This window comes from Motacilla alba, chromosome 5 (assembly GCF_015832195.1).
Source record: "Motacilla alba alba isolate MOTALB_02 chromosome 5, Motacilla_alba_V1.0_pri, whole genome shotgun sequence".
Lineage (NCBI taxonomy): Eukaryota > Metazoa > Chordata > Aves > Passeriformes > Motacillidae > Motacilla > Motacilla alba.
The window spans coordinates 8704681-8730144 of record NC_052020.1 but is presented as its reverse complement, the minus strand read 5'-3'; the positions used below and the strand labels follow the sequence as shown (position 1 = coordinate 8730144).

Below are 25464 nucleotides of genomic sequence, written 5' to 3'. Positions count from 1 at the left end.
TCCCTCCTTCCCTCCCTCCGGCCCTTCCCCGCCCGCTGCTCCTCCTCCGCCCGGCTCCGCGCTCGGGGCACCCCCGCCCAGAGGCTCGGGCGACGCCGCCGAGGCGCGAGGTGGCCAAAAGTCGCCTGAAAACACGGTGGCGAGGAGCCGGGAGGAACCTGCGAACGGAAAAAGGCCGGCGAGGAAGCGCTGAAAAGCAGCCACGAGCCGCCAGAAAAACAGCCCCCCCCGAGTCACAAGCCACTAAAGCCCTCAAAGCAGTCACAAGCCACCAAAAAACAGCTGCTGAAGTCCCAAAACTGAGCCAGTAAAGCCCCCCAAAAACCAGCCACTAAAGCCCCCCCAAAAAACAGCCACTAAAGCCCCCCCAAAACCAGCCACTAAAGCCCCCCCAAAACCAGCCACTAAAGCCCCCCCAAAACCAGCCACTAAAGCCCCCCCAAACCGGCTACTATAGCCTCTAAAACCAGCCACTAAAGCCCCCAAAGCCAGCCACTAAATGCCCCCCAAAAACCAGCCACTAAAGCCCCCCAAAAAACAGCCACTAAAGACCCCCAAAAAACAGCCACTAAAGACCCCCAAAAAACAGCCACTAAAGACGCCCAAAAATCAGCCACTAAATACCCCCAAAACCGGCTACTAAAGCCCCCCAAAACCAGCCACTAAAGCCCCCCAAAGCCAGCCACTAAATGCCTCCCAAAACCAGCTAGTAAACCCCAAAAACCGGCCACTAAATTCCCCCAAAACTGGCTACTAAAGCCCCAAAAAACCAGCCCACTAAAGCCCCCCAAAGCCAGCCACTAAAGACCCCCAAAACCAGCCACTAAAGACCCCCAAAACCAGCCACTAAAGCCCCCCCAAAACCAGCCACTAAAGCCCCAAAAAAACAGCCACTAAAGCTCCAAAACCCAGCCACAAAAGCCTCAAAACCAGCCACTAAAGTCCCCCAAAACCAGCCACTAAAGCCCCCCAAAACCAGCCACTAAAGCATCAACGCTCTTTGCACAAAGCACCAAAAAAAAGGAGCCATAAATAAACAAAACAAGCAGGCACAAATTACCAAAATCTGTCCAGAAAAACTTCAAAAACAGGCACAAAGCACTAACGTTTGCCCTAAAAGGTACCGAAACCCCTCACAAAGCAGTAAAGTTTGTGCACAAAGCACCAAAATCCCTCACAAAAAACAAAAATTTGTGAACAAAGCACCAAAATCCCTCAGAAAGCACCAAAATCCCTCCCATAGTGCCACACTCCCCTCACAAAACACCAAAATTTACCACAAAGCAAAGCCACGAGGCACCAAAAATCTGCCAAAAGCCACGAAAATCCAGCCAGGAACCACTGGAGAAAAGCACTGACAAAGCACCAAAATCCAGCCACAAAGCATTAAATAAAAAAAAGAGCTCCAAGCCACCAAAAATCCAGCCACAAACTAGCAAAATCTGTCCATAAACCACCCAAAAAATGCTATAGAGCACTAAAACATGGCCACAAGTCACCAAATGTCATAAACTACCAAAATGCATCCATAAACAACCAAAAAATCCAGCTACAAAGTACCAAAATCTGTTCACAGAGCAAAAAAACACTCACAAAGCACCAACATTTGTGCACAAAGCACCAAAATCTTTCACAAGGCACCAAATTCCCGTCACAAAACACCAAAATCTGCCACAAAGTTACAAGGCACCAAAAAAAGACAGCCATAAGCCACCAAAATCTGGCCAGAAATCAGTGAAAAACACTCTCAAAGCAACAAAATCTTTCCCCAAAGCACCCAAATCTGTCCCCAAAGTCATAAGGTGCCAAAAAAGAGCCACAAACCATCAAAAATCCAGCCACAAATGACAAAAATCCATCCAGAAATGACAGAAACCCAGTCACAAAGTACCAAAAACCAGCCACAAAACACTGAACCCGCCACAAATTACAAAAATGCAGCCACAAACCAGCAAACCTGTTCATAAAACCAGCCCTGAGGCACAAAATCCAACCACAAACCACCAAAATCCTCCCAGAAATTCCAAAAACCAGCCACAAATCACCGGAATCCTGTTTTTTAAAAAGACACAAATCACTGAAATCCAGGCAGGAATTACAAAACCAGGAAATCCCCAAAATGCAGCCTCGCATTCCAGCCACAGACCACAAAACCGACTGCAAATCACCAAAATCCAGCTGCAGATCGCCCTAAAACAGCCCCAAATCATCAAAATCCAACCTCAAATCATCAAAATCCAGCCCCACATCATCCTAAACACCAAACACAGCCCTAAGTCATCAAACTCCAGTCACAAATCAGCCTAAGCCAGCCCCAAACACCAAAATCCAGCCCTAAACCATCAAAATCCAGCTGCAAACCACCAAAATCCAGTCACAAATCCAACCCCAAATCACTAGAATTCGACCCTAAATCCACCAAAAATTGCCCTCAAATCACACAAATCCAGCTCCAAATCACCCTAAAGCAGCCCTAAACACCAAATCCAGCTGCAAATCCCCCAGATCCAGCCCCAAGTCACCCAAATCCAGCCCCAAGTCACCCAAAATCAACCCCAAGCACCAAATTCAGTCCTGCATCATCAAAATCCAGCTGCACACCACCAAAATCCAACCTCAAATCAGCCTAAATCAGCCTCAACCAGCAGATCCAGCCCTAAATCATCCAAATCCAGCCCCAAGCACCCAAATCCAGCCCCAAGTCACGCTAAACCAGCCCCAAGTCACCAAAATCCAGCCCTAAACACCCAAATGCAGCTGCAAATCTCTCTAAACCAACCCCAAGCACCAAATTCAGCCCTACATCATCAAAATCCAGCTGCACACCACCAAAATCCAGCTTCACATCACCCTAAATCAGCCCCCACCAGCAAATCCAGCCCTAAATCACCCAAATCCAGCCCCAAGTGACCCTAAACCAGCCCCAAGTCACCAAAATCCAGCCCCAAATCACCAAAATCCAGCCCCAAATCCCACCCCAAACCCCAACCCCTGCCCCCTCAGGGGAAGGCCCAGCTGTGGTTTGTTCTCCCCAGATGTTCCCACAATCCCCAATAACTCCCCCCTACCCCCCACCCCTCCCACCCCATAATGACTCCAATCAAATAAATAAGGGCCCGCTGGGAATAATGTCCATGAAGTTCCGAGTTCTCGGAGCGCCGGGGCCCTGCCAGCCCCAAACTGTGGGGCCTTTCTGCTGCGGGCCAGCCAGGGCACAATGAGGGATTGTCCAGCCCCACATCCCAATTGAGAAGGGCAGATTCTCCGGGATATATAAATATATTTATCCCGCTCCCACAGCTGTGCAGTGACCAATTCTTCTCCCGGGAGAGGAGGGGGATTGAGGATTGGGGACAGTAATGGGTCTATTATTTCGGGATGGAGAGAACGAGCCCTTTTTTCTCTCCTCTCTCTCCACATTAAGACAATTGTTATTCCCTGCTCCCCTTGTTCCTGCTCTCAGCCCTCCGTTTCGGGCGCAAGCTGCGTGGGAAGGAAAGGAAATTAAGGGAAAATGGATTTTTCCTGGGAAGCCGAGCGCCAGCCTAGCCTAAACCCTGTTAGATGTCGGTCCGTAATATTTTACTTAAATAAAGATTAAAACCAACACTAAAGTCAGAATTGGACTGGATGATCCTCGGGGGCCTTTTCCAACTCAGGATACTGAATCCTAGAATGCATGATTCTGTCATTTAGAATCCTGGAATCCATGGAAGCATATCCCATACTCTCATGGATTCATAAAATCATCATTTGATTTGTAGAATCACAGTCCTTGATTCTGTGGTTTAGAATCCCAGAATGGTTTGCCTTGGGAGGGAACTTAAAGTTCATCCATGGAATTCTTTAGCTGGGAATAGCCCCAGGCTATGAGAACCTGCTTTACCAGAGCCATGTCCCTGTGTCCCTCACCCTGTAGGACACTGGGAAGATCCCGTTTGGGACTCACCTTCCTTGCAGAAAGATCCCAGCATCCAAAGGGCAGATTCCCACACTATTCTGGCTCATATATCCAACATAATTGAATATTTGGGATATATCCTTGACTGAGAGCATTCATCTTCCTCTTCTATCCTTGTCATTCCCATCCACTCCCAAAAATTCCCTGGTACTCAACTTTATTTGCACTAAAATCCTTCTTTTTATATGGCAGGATGACTTTAACTGGGGATAACTCAAAGCATCCCGTTCCTTCCTTAATTTCCTTCTCCGCTGAAGGACAGATTCCTAGAACTGATCTTGAGGGACAAGGATCATGGAATCCTGGAATGGTTTGGGTGGGAAGGGACCTTAAAGCCCATCCAGTTCTACCAGCACTTCCACAAGTTCCTGCCTGTGATGGCATTGGACCATATAGCCAGAGGAGGATCAAAAGATTTGGGAAAGGATCCTGAGCCCAGATTTGGATTCCTCTGGATTGACCATGTGGGGGCTTGGCCTGGGATTCCCCATCCTAAAGTGTAAAATCCTGTGGAGCAACTAATTTATTTAATTTACGAAAAATAGGACACTTCCCTCCTTTCCTTAGGGACAATGTCAACATTCCCACATCCCAACCTCTTGTGAGACAGCTCCGGAGTGCCACACACCCCCTTACCAGACAGGAAAATCCCTTTGGGAACGACTCATTAAGGATTCAAATCCTCAAATTTGAGGGTTCTGCCCTCACAAAGTGGCTGCCATTTCCCAAACACCCTCCTCTGGACATATCCCTAAGGAATCTTTGCTCCTTCCCATCTTTCCTCCTCCCCTGGTGCCTAAATCGAAGTGTGGATGATCCCCCTCCTTCTCACCTGAGTTTTCCTCCTGCCTCCCAGTCCTGCCCAGCTCCCACTCCCAAGGAATGCTGCCCTTTCCCTTCCCAGACTGATTAAAGGGAAAAAACCCATTGGAAAAACGCACCAAGGAATGGAGCCAACCTCATCCATGTGGGATGGTCCAGCTCCCTTCCTGCAGTGAGCTGGGAATGCAGCACTTCAGGGATGGACTCGTGTGATCCCCAAAGGATCCTAGAGAGCTCTGAATCCCAAGAAATCCAAGGTATTGCTTTGATCCATAGGGAGGCAGCTCCAGTGGGTCCAAACCCAGTCCCTCATTGGTTTTCCTTTCTCCAGCCCTCCACATTTCCCACATTTCTCCCCCTTCCCAATCCCCTCTGGGTCATGCTCCCTGCAAACCCTGCTCTCCCTCTCCCACGTGGCTCGCAGGCAGCACGAGCCAGCAAGGGGTGGAGAGATGTTTCTCGGGATATTACTCATGGAAGGTGCGGCCGGGGCTCCCTCCGGCGCCGAATTTCAAAGTCCAGTTTCGAACAAAACAATAATTCAGGAATTTCCCCCTCCCTTACCCCATCCCTCCCCACATCCCAACCTCCAGCTGAGACTCCCAGGCATGACTGGAAGGATTTGGAGTCCATTTTAAAAGTTTTTCCACCAGCTCTGAGCACGGACACCTCAGTGTCTGGAAGGGCGCCGGAATCATTGATCTGGCTCACATGAGGCTCAGCCGAGCCGGGATCATGGATCCAGGGATATCCAATGGATATAAGATCTATTGCTCCTGGTGGGACCAAGTCCCAAAGAAGCTGTTGTGTCACTGTCGGAGATCCTGGAATACTTGGAATCTCCTACTCACAAAGCACCCCGATCCAGGCACAAATTCCCCAAATCCCAGATGGTTTGGGTGGGAAGGGACCTCAAAGCTCATCCCATTCCATCCACTGCCATGGGCAGGGTGACCTTCCAATACCCCAGGTTGCTTCAAGCTTTGTCCAACCTGGACTTGACACTTCCAGGGCTGAAGCAGCCACAGCTTCTCTGGGAAATCCTTTCCAACTGCCAGGGAAGCTCCCACCCTGCTGGAGGCAGAAGCAGAGTTCCCTTGGTTATCTCCTCCTGGCAGGAGACCTGTGTGGATCAATCCCTTCCTGGTTACCCATTAACTCCAAAGGCTTCATTCCTGAGATGGAGAGAACACCTCCATCGATTTATAAAGGAATAAAGGACCATCCTCAGGAAGGAACACACGTCCTGGGAGACCTCAACACCCCAGGAGACCTCTGGAGCTGGAAGTGCAAGGACTCAAACCCAGGCCTGGAGCAGGGAAGTGTCACCCACCCACTCCCAAGAAAGACACCCAGGCTCCAAGGAAAGCCCCTGTTCACTCTACCAGGACAAACAAGTCCACAAGGGCTGGATGTGCTTTCCAAGGAAGTTCTGTGGCGGGAAGGATGAGTACAGATTGCTGGAAAATCCAAGGAGACATTGCTGAGGAGGCAGGAAAATACAAACGCTGCTGGAACAGACCAGGAATTACACCTGGACCATCAGCTTCAGATCACTGTTTCCTTTCCCTCTTTTCCAATGGAAATACAACCTGGAATCCTTGGAAAAAACCTGAGGAACTATTTGTGCCATGCTGGTTTCCATTGAATTAATTAACAATTCAATCCCAGCTTTAGTTAATTAAATATTCCCATTATTTTCCCTCATTTTCTTTGCTTGCTGGGGAACGCTTCAAAAATTGTTGGAAAATTTGGTTTTTTTTTCTGTAGATCTGGATATTTTCTCAATGGATTGGAAACAAAGTTTTCTCAATAAACTGGGATTTTTTTCCCTAAGGCCACCAACACACCCAGCAGCCAGAGAATCTCCCTGGAAAACACGACTACATCCCTAAGGAAGGCTTTTAATAGGTTTTATAGCAGCATCCCCCCACTCCTGCTGTGTCCACGTCCATATATTTTCATCCTTAAAAATTGAATTAGAGCAGCTTCTCCTAAACATGGATTATTCCGTGTTTATCCAAGGATAGCAGCCAGAGTTGGATGTTTTCCTTCCCCAGGAGAGGAAGGGTTTCCAGAAGAGCCAATATCCTTTTATGAGGCTGATACAGCTCCGGGTAGGGGAAAAAATCCCACAAAACCATCCCAAAACATCAGGCACTTCAACATTCCAGCACTTTTTATAGGCATTTTTATAGGAACTCAGTAGTTCAGCCACCTTTGAGCTCTTAATTCCCTGATAGTCCCTTCAGGAGCAGCCATAAAAACAATTCCATGCAGCCATTAATAGGATTACACACTTCCAGGCATTCCTTTTCTCCCTGGATTTCTCCTGGCTGGTCAGCAAGCTCCAGGACTTCTCCTGCCCTTATTCTCCGACTCTGCAAGACATAAATGCAGCTTTTCCCTTTTCCAGAATATGAATTATATGGAATTATTCAGCTGGGAACAGCTCTCAGGCAGTGAGATCCTGCCTTACAACTCCAGAGCTGCATCCTGCGGGACACTGGGAAAATCCCAGTTTGGACTCACCCGGCTCACAGAAGGATCCCAGCACCTTCATGTTTATCCAAAGGGGAAATCCCCACACTGTTCAGGCTGGAATATCCAGTATATGGAATATCTGGGATATATCCTCGACTGAGAGCACTCATGCTCCTCTTCTATCCCTATCATTCCCATCCACTCCCAAAAAATTCCCTGTTTGCACTAAAATCCTTTTTATAGGACAGGTTGAGTTTAACTTGGAATAACTCAAAGCATCCCATTCCTTCCTTAATTTCCTTCTCCACTGAAGGACAGATTCCTAGAACTCATCTCAAGGGACAGGGATCATGGAATCCTGGAATGGTTTGGGTGGGAAGGGACCTTAAAGATCCAGTTCCATCCCTGCCATGGGCAGGGACGTCTTCCACTGCTTCCAGGACAACTTCCAGCCTGCTCCAACCTGGCCATGGGATGGCAAATCCACAAGCTCCGGATGTTCCCCCAAGTGTTTTCTCGCTCCAAAGGCTGAGATCCAGAGCAGAGAGAGCTGGAGAAGAAACAACCAACCCCCAGTGATTTCCTGGATCCTTCCCAAGAGCTGCACACCCAATTCCTGGTGCCCTTCCCACCTCACTCACCACCCTTTAAGGAAGAAACCTCAGGCAATTCCCAACCATCCGTCTCCAGGACATCCTTGGGAACAGTCACATACTCCAGCCATGCTTCCAACATCCATTTTATACAGAGTGCCATAGAATATACAGAAAATTTATATACATCCATGTTTCTGGAATTAGGTTATAATTCATCCGATCTTTCTTTACAGCGGGATTAGTTCAGATCTTTCGTACAGAGGTACAAAAAAAGTCACGTGGAGAATGAAGGGCACATGAGGAGTGCTTGAGTTTCCTTGGAATCTTCATGCTGGGGCAGCTCGGAGCAGGGATTCAGAGGGCAGCATTCCCAGGATGAGCATGGGGACGCAGGATGCTCGGCTGTTTTCCCCCCCATTTGCATATCCAAGTGCTCCAAGCCCTGCCAGAAGCAGTGGGAGTGCCTCAGAGCTCCCTGGAAGGGCTGCTTCTCCCAAAAATGCCAAAGGCTTCAGCTCTAAGGAGGCAATTAGGATCCAGCAGGAAATGAATCCAGAGGTATCCTGCTCTGAGCTGCCCCAGCACGAGATGGGACACAGGTGACAGGCAGGAAAGGCTTTTCCAGAGAGGCAGAGCCAAAGGAAAGGGGCACACAGGGCTCAACATTCCAGACAGGGAGGCGCAGCCCATCCCCAAATATCCCTGTGCCAATAGGAATTCCACGTAGCGCCAGGACAGGAGCTCGAGAGTATTCCCTGGACTTGTGGAGGGAAAGGTGGGAAGCTGGAGCTGCAGGTGAGGCCATTTTGCCACCACCAAGCGCTGGGGACATCCCGGGAAAGGAGTTAGGACCTAAAGGGTGTGGCAGTGTCCTAGGAAAAACCCCTGCCGGGATCCCTTTCCACACACAACTTCCCAAAAGCAGATATCCCTGCAGGACAGGCTCGTGCCACCCCCAGCTGGGACTTCTGACTCTGAGCCATTGGAACTGCACAAAGCCCGGGATGGGAAGCAGGGAAGTGGAATCCAAAGAAAAACCAGCGTCAAGGCTTGTTCCTCTGCTGCAAGGATTTTCAGGAATCAAGAGGTGAAGACAGGGAGAGGTTCCCCTCATCCTACAGGTGTGCTGGGAAGGTGGGAAAGTCAGGATATGCAGCACGGTGTGACACAGTGACGTCAAAGGGATTGGACACAACAAGGAAAGCAGGAAAAATTCCCAGGGAGCTGCTCCAGAGCCAGGGAGAAACTTGGTGTGGGTTGGAGGAAATCGCCTGCCTCAGGTCAAGATTTGCTTTTGGCACTTGGATGGGACCTCAGGCAGCAGGGAAAAGGGGGGAGATGTGGGAAGTCCTGGCTGAGGCAGAATGGGAGAGCTCAGGAGCAAGGGCAGCTCCTACCAGGCCTTGGCCACACTTCCATACTCCCAGAGAAGTGGGAAAGTGAGGTGGGAGATGTCTGATCCCAGAAACTGGGACCTGAAGCCAGGGAGAACAAAGGCACAAGAGGTATGAACTCAAAAAACATGGAAAAAACAATGGGAATGGAGACAGCAAAGCACTTGGAGGCTGATGACGATTCCCTATGACAAAGCAAGGAATTGTCCTAATCCTTGGCTGTTTGGAATTTCCAGCCCTTTTCAGCTCCTTGGAGCTGAAAGAAGAGGAAGGACATCAGTGACTGCTGATCCAGCCCCCTTCCCCTCCCTCTCAATCCATAATGCCCCCTGTGGATAGGGAGAGCAAAGGACTCCCAGACTGAATCCTAGGTTCCAGCTGCAATATTCCCTCCCCTCCTTTTCCCCACAGCTGCCAAGGATGGGCAGTGTTTGCCTCCAGCAGGATCCATGCAGCATTGCTTCCTCCACACAGGAGCCATGAGAGGGAGCTTTGGCACAAGAAATGAGGCTCTTCCCGAAATCCAGCAGCTCTTCCCAAAAATCAGCCCTGCACAGACTCTGGGAACAAAGCAACGAGCCCAGTTCCAGGCAGTGCTTTCCAGCTGCTTCCTTCAGAGGGATTTCTCAGCAGAGCAATCCATGCAGAGATGCTGCTGGAATTCCAACCTTCCCTTTCCTGTAGCACCGTAACACTGTAAGCAGGGAATCACAGAATTCCAGAATCATTTGGAAGCTCCCACCTGCTGCCGTGGGCAGGGACATCTTTCCCTAGCCCAGGTTGTTCCAAGCCTTATACAACCTGGCCAGGAATACTTCCAGGAACGAGGGATCCACACCTCCCTTGGCAATGTTACTCAAAGGCTGCAGTTACAACCACTATCCCTAAACCCATTGGAATTAAATATTCCTGCTCCCATCCTACAAAGCCAGGACGTCCTACTGCCAAGGGAAGAATATCCCAGGATGGATAAGGATAAACCCAGCACGGAGGGCAGCTCCAGCCCAGCAATTCCCAAGGCAAACACAGAAGGGCTCTGCTGCCCAACGGAGGCTCTTGGATACAGCCTCAAAACACAAATCCAAACACACCCATTCCCAGCAATAATTAATCCCACCTAATTCCCGCTGCCAGGAGTAATCCTGATTATTCCTATGTCCCAATTTGTAAATGAAAGCTGTGTGGGCGAGTCCATGGAAATAATATTATCTGCCTGCAGGAAAAGAGCAGCAAAAGCTGAGAAAACATCAAAGTGCATGGAGAATGCGTTAGATATTCATCCTGTATCCCCACGCTTGGAGCTTTTCCTCCTTCTTACGTGCCCCTGGAAACAGAATTCCCACTTTAACCCTGCATGGGACCATCAACTACTCCTGGAATCGAACACTCTAAAAGAACAGAACTGGGAATCACTGGAATTCTATAACCACACTCCTCACCCTCTGCCATCCCAGCCCTCTACAGAAACCAAAATACTTCCCACAAATCCTGTTTGCTTTGGAAAAAAGTTCCTAAAAAGTTCCAAGAATCTAGTTTAATTCTCGTTCCAAGAATCTCGTGGGCTACCAAGGATGTGGAAGGAGCCACCAGCACCCTGAGGGAAGGAAGGGATGAAGTGGCTCATGAAATAGGTGAGAAGAACAAGGGGCAAAGAAAAGAGGGAAGTTTTAGGAGGAAATGAATATTCCAAATGGAGAAGGCAACCCCGATGGAGAAGAAGCAATGATAAATATTGGAAAAGAGCTGGTGTATCTCCTCAGTACTGCAGGATCCTTCCCAAATTTTTGGCACTACTGCAATGAAAGCAACAATAAAATCAATTTACTGGTGCAGAAGAGCCTCAGCTCCATTCCTCTGCCAAGAAACTCTTGGAATACCAACACTCAGCAGTGTTGGAAAGGACCTTTAAAGGTCACTCAGTCCAAGGAAGAAGGATCAGAATGGATTTTAAGGATGAGGCATGGAACGGGTGACCTGTTGGTAGGTCTGGGGTGTCAGGCACTTCCAGCACTGCCTCTGCACAGGGCGGAACATCCTGGTGGAGTACCATGGGAATATCCGAAGATCAGAAGGCACAAAGCTGAAGAGGAAGAAGCAGAAGCCAAAAGATTCGGAAAACTGGAGATGCTTCGTATTCCCAAAGACAGAGAAGGAAGAGAAAGCAGGAAGTGCGTACAGTACAGATGAAGGAGGTAGCTGCAGCTTTAGCATTTATTTCAGCATTCCAGGTGTGCTCTTCCAGGAGGATATGGGAGATCAGCCTTTCCAAATGCCCAGATAGCAAAGGAGTGATGGGAATGGAGACACGGAATGCTGGGGATCAAGACACCGAGACATTTAAAGCAGAAATAATTCCAAGAGTGTGGATTTCATTCGGGAGGACCGGGATCAGATCTGTTTGTCAACAAAAACCAGGAATTACCCACGACAGGATACAATGAGAACCTTCAAGGGGCTCTTTTGTGCCTTTACTCCTTGACCTGTGGCAAGCCCAGCTCCCAGGAATTACATATTTCCAGGTTTTCCGAAGTCCAGTAATCACAGAGCAAAAAAACTGCAGCATTCCAGACTGCTTCCTGTCAGGGCCATTCCTATGGGATACAGTTCCAATGGCACAAAGAAGGGAACAGTCACCCAGGGACTGAGTCTTCCAGGACACGGCAGAGGAACGTCAGGGAAGGGACTTTCTAGTGCAACATTTGAGCCATGGAACATCAGCAGGTTCCCACTGGAATCATTTTAGGAGGGAGATATCCCACTTTTCCTCACCTGGAGGCACCTCCCACCAGCAGTTCCATCTAATCCCAGGTATCCATGTTGCTCCCAGGGACAGAGATGATCCTTTTCCTTAGGGTTTTAAAGTGCTTTGCAGATCCCAAGCTCTGCCTTAGTGCTAAGGGTTAATTCCTGCTGGGAATAAGGGCAGGAATGAGCTCCTTATCCCAACTCCTGGGCCAGAAGGGGAGCTAGCCCGCTAGCCCCGGCCTCCCTGCCCCTCAGCTCCCCTTTTCCCCTCACACCTTCCCAGATTTTTGTGCGTATTCCTGAAAAATCACCTCGGTAGTGTTTCCTGAGTGCAGGAATTCCTCCTTACCCTGTGCTGTGCTCCCAAACCACCTGCTCCCTGCTCCTTTTTTAAGGACCTACAAAAACAAAAAAGAACTTCTGGTTGCTCAGAATAAACGCATTTTTCCTTCTCCAAATCCCTCTGAATCCAGAGGGGCGTCCTCCCTCTGATTCCACTCAGGGAAAGGTTACCTTTGGAACCTTAAACCACAGGGATAAAGTTTTCCTGGCTGCTTGAAGCACTTCTGAAGGCTCTGAAATGGGTAAGGAGCAGGGGCAGGAGCATCCCACGCTGGATGGAGTGGGATATCAGCACCTGGACCCAGAAATCCAGTGGAATTCCGTGCACCCAGGATTATTTACATCAATGCACACTGGTTATAAAGTGCTCCTCAATGGCACTGGATCCCACTGGCTCCAGGGAAGCACAGCCCTGACCCATCCCGGCGCTTCCACAGCCCGCATGGAGAACAGGAAGCCTGGGATTTGCCAGGGGCCGAGCTCCTGGAAAGCACAGCAACCTCCTACAATGGAAATAGCACTGCTAAGGAGGGGAAAAGGGAGCAACCACAGGATTCTAAGGAAGTTAAACCAGGAATTTCTTTTCCAGGGCGCTCTGGGGAGAGCCGTCAGTAATTGCTGAGCTTCGAGGGGGAGTTGCGGCAATTCAAGGCCTTTTCCAGGTCCCGAGAATGTTTCATTTCCTACAATAGGTAGTTTTCCTCCAGCTGCCATCACTGGAAAACCTGCCTGGAGAGGCAGAGCAGGCTCCTCTGGGCCCGGAGGCTCAGGTAGTTTGCCTAACTTGCTCAAGCTTTCCTACATGGAATTGTGCAGGTGGGGAGACGGGGGGCAGGCGGTTACCCCCGAATCCAAGCCACTTGGGAAGCAGGGGGCTTGGAATTCTGCCTGCCCTTCCTCTCTTCCCTCAGTCCCCAGAGGGAACAGCATGGGAAGGAGAGGATGACCATGGATTTTCCTTCAGGAAAGCCTCCCTGTTTCCTTAATAAATACCTTCCAACCAGCTCAGCAGCTCTGTAAACATACAAGAGATTGCAACACTGGGAAAAAGTCCATCTTTTCCCCGAATTCCCAATGACAGAGGCTGGCACTGATCCACGGATGCTGCATATGGGTGGTGTGAGTACCCCCAGGGATCCAGGAGAGACTCCCAGACTCCACAGGGGCCTGGAAAATAATGCCAGGTGCATCTTGCAGTTGATCCATCCACATCCATGCAGCTCTGAAATGAGAATCCTGGCAGTCCCACGGGAATGTCGCCAGCTTGGAGGGTCCAGGGAATCGAGGAGTGATGGGGGTGATATCCAGGAGAACTTTCTGCCAAAGGCAGAGGGATTGGGCTCTTGGGAACAGCGTCCTTCCCTCTCAGGAGTGCTCGGGGGAGAGAAACCGTGGTGCCAGCCCCATTCCTGCTGCGCCTGGCCGGGAAGGGGAGACTGGATTTGGGGGGAATACAGCCCCAATGGCTTTAAAACAGGAGTGTCCTACAAAAGCAATCCCCATGGAAGTGTGCCGAATTGGATCTTGGGCCGGATCCGTGGTAGTGCAACAGGGCCCAAAGTCTCAATCCGCTCATTTCCCAAAACCACCGGCTCAGTCCCAAGGAGAGGGATCTGGCCCGGCTCCCTCCTGCTTCCATCTATCCAGGTATCTCACTCCCAAACTCAGCAGGTGCCCCAGGGCAAGGAATCTGCCTCTGGAATGAGACAGGCTGAGGTAGGGAACTTTAGTGCCTCAGACCCTCTCAGGCCCCGTGGGGCAAAGCTTCTCCCAGCTCCAAGCACAGGATTCCCAGCACAATCCATCCTCCAGACACCACCACTGGGTCACCCCAGAAAGGATTTTTCCAGCTGTCTCCTCTGATCCCAACTGCCCGATGACAGCCTCCTCCATGGATTATCCCACTGGGATCATTCCACCCCTTTCCCCTGCACTAAAGGGCCGAAATCATGAGGTCGTCCTGCTTGGCAGGGCTGGTTACGTGTCCGGAGGGGGTGGAAGTCCGGATTTTGTCCGTGGCCAGGCACTCCTGGCTGCTCACACCCGTGGGAGTGATATCCATGAGTTCTCCGGATGAGCTAAGGGGGAAGGAGGGTGACACGGAGATTCCCGACGAGGGATCTGTTGAGCCCGCAAACAACCTCGGAGGCTTTGGGACTAAGTTAGGCTCGTACTGTGCCCTCAGCAGGATCTCCTGGTCGCTGACGGATTTGGGAATCTCCGCAAAGTCGCTGGAGCTGTCCGACACCATCATGCAGTAAATGTCCTGGAAGGAGCTGCTTTTGCTGTCCAGGTTGAAGAGGCTGTCGATGAACTCGGCGAATTCCAGCACCTGGGGACTGGGAACGTCGGCCAGGCGGCCGTTGTGGAGCGGCGGCTCTTCCCGAGGGGACGAGGACGCGCGCTCCCCGTCGCTCCCGGCGCCCTCGGCGCTGCAGCGGCGCTGGGGGGTGGTGCCGCCGCTGTTGAGGACGTTTTCCGGGGCCTGCGTCTCCTGGGAATGCTTGGAGAGGCTGTCAGCAGCCAGCAGCTCTGTCCGGGAGCTGAGGGAAGGGTTTTCCTCAGGGATAACGGGGTCTATATAAAAGCAGTGCGTCTCGTCCTTCTCCATGACCGCATGGAGGCTGGGGGAGCCCCGGATGCTCCGGAAACCGGAGGAGCGCCGGGAATCGAAGCTGTAGATGGACTCGTTGTCCGAGAGGCTCTCCATGGTGGCCAGAGGGGCGCGGCGGTCCTGGAGCTCCACGGAGAGACGTTCCTTAGTGTCCAGGAGAAGCAGCTCCACGGGGTCCTTCTGCACGGGAGAAAGAGGCTTGGTCTCATAGAATCCCTCCAGGCTGATTTCCGAATGGGACTTGCTCCTGCAACGGGAAACAGAGAACACGAGGCTGCAGAATTCCAGAACAGCTAGAGGATCCGAGGGTTCCTCACACAGCTCCTCCAACCAGAGGCATCCACAGCTCCGGGGAATCTCTTTGCGCTCTGTGCTCCCAGCTGGAAATACCACAAATGGATTCTCCCTCTGCAAACTGCAGTTCTTGCACTTCTCCCTTTTTTCCTGGCTCACTAAATCCTTCTCTCCTGTCCAGTGAAGCTGTGGACTATCCCTGATGGTGTTCCAGGTTGGATGGGGCTTGGAGCAACCTGGGCTGGTAGAAGGGGTACCTACCTATGTCAGGGCCTGGAACGGGATGATCCTGAAATCCCTTCCAAACCAAACTGAATTTGGCTCCAAGTTTTACCTTGGAGAAACCTCACCTGTCTGGATAAGGAGAAAAAAGGAAGTCTCTTTCATACATTTTCCTGACCTTGCTGCAGTCAAATTCCTAAGCAACACAAGGGATTTTTTCCCCTCAACATTCCCCAAGACATCCTGAAGCTCTAACTCCCACAAAGGCCCATGGATCTGACGGATCACACACCTGGAGCAAACATTCCATATAATATTGGAAATACTATTTATTTATTATTTAAATTTATTGAGAAGACGAACCACACCTGGAGCCAGTATTCCATATAAAAATCTCTCCTTACTTGGTACTGCTGTTCCTTCTGTCCACTGGGATGGCTCCAGTTCCGATCTGCACGGAGGGGCAGCTGGGCAAGGGCTGGCTCTGGAATATCAGCTCCGGGGTGAGATCCACTTCTGTAGGACTCACCATCACTTTGGCTGCAGAAAGCAGAGCTGTTTTCCCCTTGTTGTAGTTCTCCAAGACCTGTGTAAGGAAAGCAGAGGAACAGCAGGGATTGACTGGAGGCTTTCAAACAGCTGGATTGGCCTCTTTCTTCCCAGAACCTTCTGGAAGCACAGGGAGATAAAGGATTAGATGGATAAATCCTGACACATCCCTGGATGTCACCTGGGCTCCAATTTAATGGCAGCTCCTGGAAGGAACCATCCCACCCAACTTCATGTTATTCTGATGTTCAATTTGGAAACAGGAGCTTCTGGGACTGTGGGAATTCCACTCCCAGACCTCATCACACTCCACTCCAATACCCTGTGCAAGACTGACCAGGAGCATCCCCCTTCCTCCTCTTCTCCGAAATAAACGGCCTGGCGTATTTAACCAGCAGCATTCCCAGGCTAAGCCTGCCTGTCCCAGTGGATTTTGGGATGACAATTCCCTGCCTTACCTTGTTGAGCCCTTCCATGACCACGTAGGGGAGGTGTTCGTGCAGCATGGCTGGGGAGATGATCACCTCGTTGAAGGCCTTGTTGTCCCCCCAGATGGCAAAGTAGGTGGGATCCTCCTGCTCACAGCAGCTGGAAAAGGGGTCCAGACAACAGGGAAAATGGGATGAAGAGCAGGGCAGTGTTTTGGCATGTGAGAACAGCAGGGTGCAGAGGCAGAAAATGAGAAAAAACAGAGGGAGGAGCTGTTAAAATACATATTGCTCCAAAATCCTGCTTTATCCAAGAGGGACATGATTATCCATGGGCTAATCATCATCTAAAGAGGAAAAGGACTTTGGACGAGGGCCTGGAATAATGGGGAAAGGGGGAGTAGCTTTAAGCTGAAAGGGGCTGGGTTTAGATGGGATATTGGGAAAAAATTCTTCCCTGTGAGAAGAATGCACCCTCTGCACTGTGAGGGTGCAGAGGCCCTGGCACAGGTTGTCCAGGGAAGCTGTGGCTGCCCTATCCCTGGAAGTGTTCCAGGCCAAGTTGGATGAGCTTGGAGCAACCTGGGATGGTGGACGGTGTCCCTGCCCATGGCAGGGGCTGGAACTGGGTGATCCTTAAGTCTCTTCCAGCCCAAACCATTAGACCATTCCATGTGCTGGTTTAGATTAGATATTGGAAGAAACTCTTTCCTGTGAGGGTGGTGAGACTGAAAACTGGGATGGATTTTTAAGGGAAGTTGTGGCTGCTCCATCCCTGGAAGTGTTCAAATTCAGGCTGGACTGGACTTGGAGCAACCTGGTCCAGTGGAAGGCATCCCTGCCCGTGATCTCCATGGTCCCTTCCAACCCAAACCGTTCCGTAACTCCACCAGCACAGACACAACCACAGTCCCTGTGAGACAGCAGGGAAGAAAACCCCCTTCTCCTTGTGTCAGGGAGAGTTTTCCAGCAAGAATTCCAGCAGGAACTGCAGGACTCACCAGCACTGCTCAGCAGGGTGGTTGTGCACCACGTGGATGATGCGGCCAGGGGGGTACAGGGGGGTGCTGGCACTCAGGGCGATGGTCAGGTCACTGGGATGTGTCCAGAGCCGGTTGCTCGTCACCGAGTTCTCCTCTGGCTCCTCGGGAAGCTCGGATTTGGGAATGCACTTGGTAGCCCCCACAATGATCCGCCACTGTTCCCACAAAGAGAGACAGAGAGGAGGGAGGATTTGAGGAGAGAAAAGCAAAAAAAAAAAAAAGCAGAATTGCCTCGTAAGACTTGGGAGGTTTAAAGAATTCCAGAGGCAGGATTTCCCAGTTTTCTTTCACACAGGAGGGATTTGCCTAAGGAAGGTGTGTGAAACACCAACAGAGGTGTCCAGGAAAAACACAGTGACACTGGGAATACATAAGGAACAATACAAGGACAGGAAAACAGGGAAGCTGGATACAGAGATGATCCAAATGTTTCTGAAAATTGATTTTCCTTTCCCAATTTATATACCCTCTCCAGGTAAATTCCATCATGTATTATCCCTAAAAATCTTCATATTTTATGGTTTTCTTCTATCTTGGTGCAATGGTAAAGACTGGGGAGGGACAACTTCCCACATTTCCTATCTCCAAGACATGAGCAGACCATTTATCCTGGAACAGCATCACCCCAATGTTCCAACAAGCACAGCGGCTGTTGCACTTCCAGTCTGTTCCCAGTTTTAACTGGCCAGGAAAATCCACACTTGGAATACAGATTTTAAAAGAGGCTCAGACAGCAAATTCCCTGCTCAGTTATTTGGGATCTGTGGTGGTGAAGTTTCAGCTAGTGAATCAGAATGATCCCACTGAGCTCTCCAGCTCTTTCCATCATTCCTCTGGTTCCCTAAATAATGATCCTGAGGAGACCCGGAGAAAACCCAACCCTTCTTGCCACTAAAATTCCCCATCCCTGCTCAGAGACATCTCCAGGTGTTGGTTCCTTCCTCTTACCTTTGGTTTGGTGCTTCTTTGGAGAACATCCAGAAGCTGCCGGCGAAATCCCTCCAGCTGAGAGAGCCCGATCCTGGAAGAGAGGAAGATGTGACCATGGAAAAGAGGAAGATGTGACTCTGAAAAAAAAAGGTGTGGTTATGGAAAAGAGGAAGATGTGATTCTGGAAAAGCAGAAGCGAGTCTGGAAGCAAAGAAAATTATGGATTATGGAAGAGGGCGAAATGTGCTCACAACACCTGGGCAAGGAACAGGACAGGAAGGATATGGAGCACAGAGAAACAAGGCATTGTGTGTAAAAGGACACTCTAAGGATACAACATGGAGCAGATGGATTCAGAGGTGGGCTGTGGCATCACCCAGGAGCAGGAACCAGGAATAAGAGGCCCCAGGGAATTACCAGGACAATAACAAAGATAAGATCAGTGACCGGGGAAGGAGGGAGGTGACGAAGAAGATGGCACAGAACAGGTGAGTTGGAAAAGTGTCCTGGAGCTGAATGACACCACTGAGCAGGATGGACAGGATCATGGCATCCACGTAAATCCCAGGTTGGGGATTTACCTGGCTCCCATTCCAAATCCCTGCTCAGCAGAATGTATCCCAGGAGATGAGGACAGTGAGGAATGCCATGGCACAAGGAATGAGCTGGTTTGGAGATGAGGTGACATGGAACAGGGATTTTGGGACAAACTGGTCCAAATGAGGTGGCAGCACATCCAGGACAGGGCCAAGATAACACAGGAAACCAGGAAGGCGGCACACCTGATATTCCAGGTACAAGGAGGGATTCCAGAGGTAGGACATTCCCCCTTTTCTTTCACACAGGAGGGATTTGCCCATAAAAACTTCAGCAAAGGTGTCCAGGAAAAACACAGTGACACAGGGAACAATAAAAGGACAGGAAAATGAGGAAGCTGGAGACAGAGATGATCCAAGTGTTTCAGACGGGAAACAGATGATTTGGGATAGAACAGCAGAGATTCATCAAGGAATTCAGACACTTCACTTGCCTGGGCACCAGATCTTTGCCAAGCACCACCGCAGTCACAAACTCCTTGGAATACTCCATGGCATCCTCACTGGAAGAGAAATAGGAGCAAGAAGAAGCAAACAGTGTTTCATTCCCTATTCAGTGGCAGGGAAACCAGGGGCACAAATCCCAGTCCAAGCTGCTCCAGGCTTTGGGGATTTGTGCCTTGTGGAAGAAGAGCCTTATCTCCACATCCCATGGCCCAATCATTCCCCTGCACTGGACTCTGGATATAGCTGGGAAAGGAAATGCTTGAACTGAATGCCTCACAGTCATTTTCCAATATTTCCAAGTTTGGGAATGGTGGGGCAGCCAAAGAAGAAGATATTTCCTGCTTCTGAGGCTACAATGTAGGATGAAACACCCCAATATTTGGGGGAATTCCAATGGCAAATTTCTGCAGCAACCTGACTTCTGAGACAAGAAGAAAGAAATCAAGATTCCCTCTCTGAGTTTCCTGGAGATATTCCCAACCAGTCACCACGGGCAGAGGCTGCCTCACTGACCTAGGGATGATCCTGGGCATGACATAAGTCAGGAGCTACCAAGGGATCCAGGAATGGAAGTCTGGAGCAGAAGGTTGTACAACTCTCCTGAAATATCCTCATCTGTAGCTCTGTGGCTGCAGAAGACTTGGGAATACTACAACAAGGAATGCCAGCATTCAGATTCAGCAGCAGGATGCTTCAAAACCCTTGGCTGCTCCTGGAATATGATGCAGGAACTACCAGGAGAAGCTTCTCATGATCCATAGCTGATTCCAAGATCCCCCTGGTGTCTGTCAGGACCAGGAGGACCTTCCCTCACTTCCCAGCAATCCAATGGGATGGTTTTTTTGGGAATGACACGACCAGAAGGTCTGTTCCCATTTATAATGGGAGGCATTCACAATTAATCTCTCCCTGGTTTTGCCCCACAGCCAAGGGAGGAAAACCAGAACAATCCCTGTGAGCAATTTTAGGCAGAATGACAGAAACCACATCCCAATTCCAATTTCTTTGGAAAAGGAGTCCAAACAACTGGATCAGCTGCTGCAGACACCTGCGTTTGGTCAAGTATCTCCCTTATTTTCATCTATTCACTGGGAGGGGGCAGAGAGTAAGGAAATTGCAACCATTTCCCATTAAATTTAGAGCCATGGACAATTCAGTTATAAACCAGAATATTTGGGAAAGTGGCCATTTGCCATCCTAACTTGAATACCAAACTATATCCCAGAGGAAACACTTGGCTTCTCCAGGCTGCCTGTCCATTTCACTGCTCCCTAGAGCCTCACAAGCAGGATCCAGGGTATCCCAGGTGTATCCCAACACCTACCTGAGCAGCCCACCTGGGGGGGAATAAGCAAAGCACTTCAGGGATGGATACTGGGGACGCAGCAGGAAGGACAGGATGGCAGCTGTGCCAGCTCCAAGGGAATGCCCAACCACAATCAGGCCATAGTGTTTTGTTCCTCTTCCCTAAAAAACATCATGGAAACAACAAGGAATCGAGGTCAGGTTGGAAATTAAATCGAATTTATCCCCCAAATCTCTCCCTTTCCCCAGTTTTGGAGTCTGTTTCTACACATGAGCACTCCAGATTCCAGCTGAGTGGCTCCTTGCTTGTTCTGAATCACAGAATTATCACGGAATCCTGGAATGGTTTATGCTGGAAAGGAAGGGAGATCATTCCAGTCCACCCCCTGCCACGGGCAAGGATACCTTCCACTAGCCCAGGCTGCTCCAAGCCCCATCCTACCCATGCTGGAACACTCCCAGGGATGGGGCAGACATAGCTTTTCTGGGAAACCTGTGCCAGGGCCTCACTGGAGGCTGGAATTCATTCACTTCTTGAATTCTACATCTGGCCTACTGGGACTTTCCTGAAAGAAGGTGGGAAGAAAAAGGAAAGGCACACCAGCTATTTGAATTATTTAGGATTTGATGGGAGCTTTTTGTCCCTCCTGATAACATCCAAGCGCACACAAAAAGTGTCTCTAAACCTCACTGGACACTTTTCTCTGGAATATTTGTCCTTGGCAACTGTCAGAAACAAGGTCCTGGGCTGGTGGGACCTAGGACGGCACTTATGGACCTAAAGCCAGGAAATATTCCTCCTGAGTAACAGGAACAACTCCCATTTTCCCTTTCTAAGCAGAGAAGAATGAAGCTTCATCTCAAAAAGCTGGATGCTGGTTTATCTCTCCCTCCATCCACCAAATATCCCAAGGCAGCACTTCAGCAACTGTTTCCAACATATAAACCAAGGTAAGCTGCTTCCCAACATCTCCCTTGAGTCCTGTGACATCTCCCTGCCACCAGCAATGTGCCCACAGGGACAGTCACCACCGCATTCCAAAGAAAATCTCCATAAAAATGGGATTTTAGTTCCTGCTGATTTGGTTTTAATGCTCCCTGTCCTTCACTGCCACCATGTGGGACTTCCTGCCTCAGGAAAAGGAAAATAATCAGGAGCTCAGCAGTATTGGTGCTTCCAAAATAAAAAAGCCTTGCAGGAAGTCTGGATGGGGCTTGGAGCAACCTGATCTTGTGGAATGTTCTCTGCCCATGGCAGGGGGTCGAATGGGATGAGCTTTAAGGTCCCTTCCAACCCAAACCATTCCATGAAATGTGTAACTAGCTGGAAATCCAGGAATTAAAGGAAGAGCTGAGAAATGAATACAACAGACTCAGGGACATGGAGATTCCCTTAAACCCAGGTTTTTATGGAAATCTCATCCTCTATCCAGACACAACTCACCAAATCCCGCCCAAAAGCTTGGGACAGCACCATCTCCTGCTCCAGCTTCTTCTTGATGTACTCAGCAGACAGCACCATTCCCTGTGGGAAGCAGGAACACACAGTAGGATGTAAATGGGATCTCAACAACAGCAGGCAGGAGGTGAGGAAGCTCTGTAATGCCCCTCAGCATGGATCAGGATGGAGGGAGAACTGATTCCCCTCTGCATTTCCAAAGTTCTGGTGTTTAAGGAGTAAAGGCAGTTCTTAATTAAGGAACACTCCAAGGGCCTATTCCTGGGCTTTTAGGGGGAAAGCTACCCCAAATCCAATTAACTTAAACACAGGACTGTGGATTTGGTACTTCAGGCCAAGGGACCTGGGGCAGAACAGAGAAATACACTTAGATATTATAAATATTGGTGGTTTTAAAGCCAAATTATCCTATTCCAGGTAAATCTGGGATGGAGTTTTTCAGAGTTTTCCATCAATTTAAATCTGGGAATAAAAGTGTGAATCATTCTAATAGAGATAATGATTCAAACACCAAAGGGAAAACTCACAGCATCAGGAATGAGTTCCTGCCTTCTCCAACCATCAATATTAAGGGAATTTGGCTGTCAGAGTGCATTCATCCCAAATTATTAAATGTTTTTATTCCCTAGAAGTCAAGGAGTGCTGGAAGATGGGAAAGACCTTATCCAAGTCTAAACATTCCTCATCTCTGCTGAGGAGTGTTTCTCCATCTGTGTGGTGATTCCAAATGTAGCTGATGCAATTCCAAGTGCAGTTATAAACAAGCAACTGTAATTTGGTTCGTTGCATGAATTCCTGATGATGCTACAGTTTAACTCAGTGGGAAGTGAGCCTCAACTCCAAAAAATGGGGGGAAATGGGGAAAATCATCTCCTTGGCTGCTGTCCCTTAAATCCCTATCTTAATATGGTGTGAGTACAATGGGAATGTTACTGGGGGCTCACTCTTCATCTCAGAGATATGAAAGGATTGTGGCACCAGAAGCAAAGAAAAATATATGCAAATAATCATATATAAAACCTCAGTTATCCCAGAGAGCTGGACTGGGGGTTGGAATTAAACACAGCAGGGTAAGGAGAGGGAAACATCAGGGAAACATCAGGGAGAAATCAGAAGTAAATCAGAGGAAGAACTGAGGGGGAAAATGGTGGGGGGAAAATGAGAGGGTGGAAATTTGGCGGGAAAATTGGGCGGGAAAATCTCAATCAGGGATAAATCAGGAATAAGTCAGGAATAACAGTGCTGACTCTCTTGTATCAATATCACCTCACCAAGCCTTCAGAGATCAAGTATAATTCCATTCTTATGAAACTTCTTGGGTTGTTTCAAAGAGGGGCAGAAAGGCATAAGAGAAGCCAGTGAGGAAAAGAAAGCAAAGAAACATGGAATTTTCCAGGTCCTCAGGATCTGAAATGTCTTTGATCCCAATCTGGATACTGAAGAGGGGAAGCAGGAGAGCGGAGACACCACTCATGGAAATGAGATAAATGGGATGCTGCCACCACCAAAAAGCACCACAGTGGTTGTGCCTTATCCCAGCAGCTCCCCAGCTTCCAGAAGAGTCTCCACTCCCAATCCTAATGACAAGTGAGCAGCAGGGCACTGATCTAAATTCCCACCACGAATTTGGGATTTATTTTTAGAGAGCGTGACCCAAATCCACGGTGATGTCACTGCTGGGATGTTAGTCAGCCTTTGGGACGTGTTTTTGGTAATTATATCCTAATGGATACAGGGATTTGAATTATTATGGAATGAGACTGCAAACTCCCATTTAGATTCACCGTTGGAAAAATTTCCTAAACTTCATGGAATCCTGGTTTGGCTTGAAAGGGACCTTAAGGATCATCCCACTCCATGGACAGGGACATGTTCCATCAGCCCAGGTTGCTCCAAGCCCTATCTAACCTGGTCTTGGACGCTTCCAGGGATGTAGCATCCATAAATTCTCTGGGAAACAAATCCAATTTCAAGTTAATAAAACTATTTGGGCTTAATTTTGCAAGTTCACGTGTAAATAACTGAATGGATCAAGGATTTAGGGAAAGGGAATGGAAATATTCTGCATTGTTTTGCATCCCAAAGGCACAAAACTGCTCTGGGATATTTGAGATTTTGAGGGAAAACCCCCAGAAGGGTCTATTTATGAGTGAAAAATGTTGGAAATTCTCATTACTGGGATCATGGCTGAGCTTCCAGGACTTTCCAGCAGCTCCTTGTCCTCCTGGTTGGCTCAACAGCAGGAAACAAAGCTCTGTAACATCCTATTTTCACTAATTTTGTCCTGGGAGTTCAACAATTAAATCTGGATTCACCCCTTTGGCTGAGGATTATTTTTTAAATTAACTTTGTTACAAAATCAGTGGACTTTATTGCAAAAATAGTGAAGTTGGATTCTTCTTTGAGTTATAATCCCTTTTTTTTGGCATTCTAATCCCTAAACTTTATTTCCAGCTCTATTTTTTGATCCAGAATAGCTCAGAGGCCTGATAAATATTTTTTTAAATTGTGACATTGGAGCTGTGGAGTGATAAAAAATTTCATGTAAACATCAAGACTTGGACTTTTAGGATGGCTGACAGACACCCCCGGGGACGGGTGGGATAGAATCAGCAGGAAAACACCCCAAATCAAACAAATCCTGGGAAAGCTCCCATGTAGCCAAGTCCTTGTTTCCAAATTAAATGTGTAAGTGAGACACTGGATTTGTTTGGATATTAAACTTGACTCCTGGACATTAAAAATGCATTTAAAATTCCATTATCTCTCTTAGTTTTCCCTCGGGAATCAACAGCACATTATTGTCTGCAGATTAATATTGATAATAATTCCAGAGAAAGTGAATATTTCTCTCCTGGCAGCAATCCCAAAAAAGAAACAACACAAAGGACAAATAAAAGCTCTGTCTGGAACAAAGGGAATAAACTGATAATGTTTCATGGAAGTCACCAGTGGAGGAATATTTTCATATAAAGATCAAAAGCAAAGCCAATTTCTGCAAGGATCTATTCCTGGATTTTCATTGAATCATGGAATTCTGGAGTGGTTTGGATTGGAAGGAACCTAAAAGCCCATCCCAGTCCCATGAGCAGGGACACCTTCCACTAATCCAGGTTACTCCAAGATTCATTCTCCAAGGTGTCCCAGCCCGTTAGAACAGGATCTCTGAAGACCCTTCCAACCCAAACCATCCCAGGATTCCATGGTTCTATTTCCTAAAGCAGAGGGAAGAG

General features: G+C 48.9%; 1 protein-coding gene across 3 annotated transcripts in view; it reads right to left on the bottom strand.

Moving 5' to 3' along the window:
• Positions 1–6970: 6970 nt before the first annotated feature.
• DAGLA (diacylglycerol lipase alpha) overlaps positions 6971–25464 on the bottom strand; it is a 58087-nt gene continuing 39593 nt past the window's right edge. For all 3 annotated transcript variants that reach the window (XM_038138400.1, XM_038138402.1, XM_038138401.1), the window contains 8 exons: positions 22217–22297; positions 20792–20934; positions 19455–19523; positions 18443–18515; positions 17453–17649; positions 16482–16611; positions 15879–16060; positions 6971–15205 (listed from right to left, as the gene is read on the bottom strand). In XM_038138400.1, coding sequence (XP_037994328.1) covers positions 14278–15205; positions 15879–16060; positions 16482–16611; positions 17453–17649; positions 18443–18515; positions 19455–19523; positions 20792–20934; positions 22217–22297 — 1803 coding nt within the window. In that variant the 3' untranslated portion in view covers positions 6971–14277. The remainder of the gene's footprint in view (positions 15206–15878; positions 16061–16481; positions 16612–17452; positions 17650–18442; positions 18516–19454; positions 19524–20791; positions 20935–22216; positions 22298–25464) is intronic.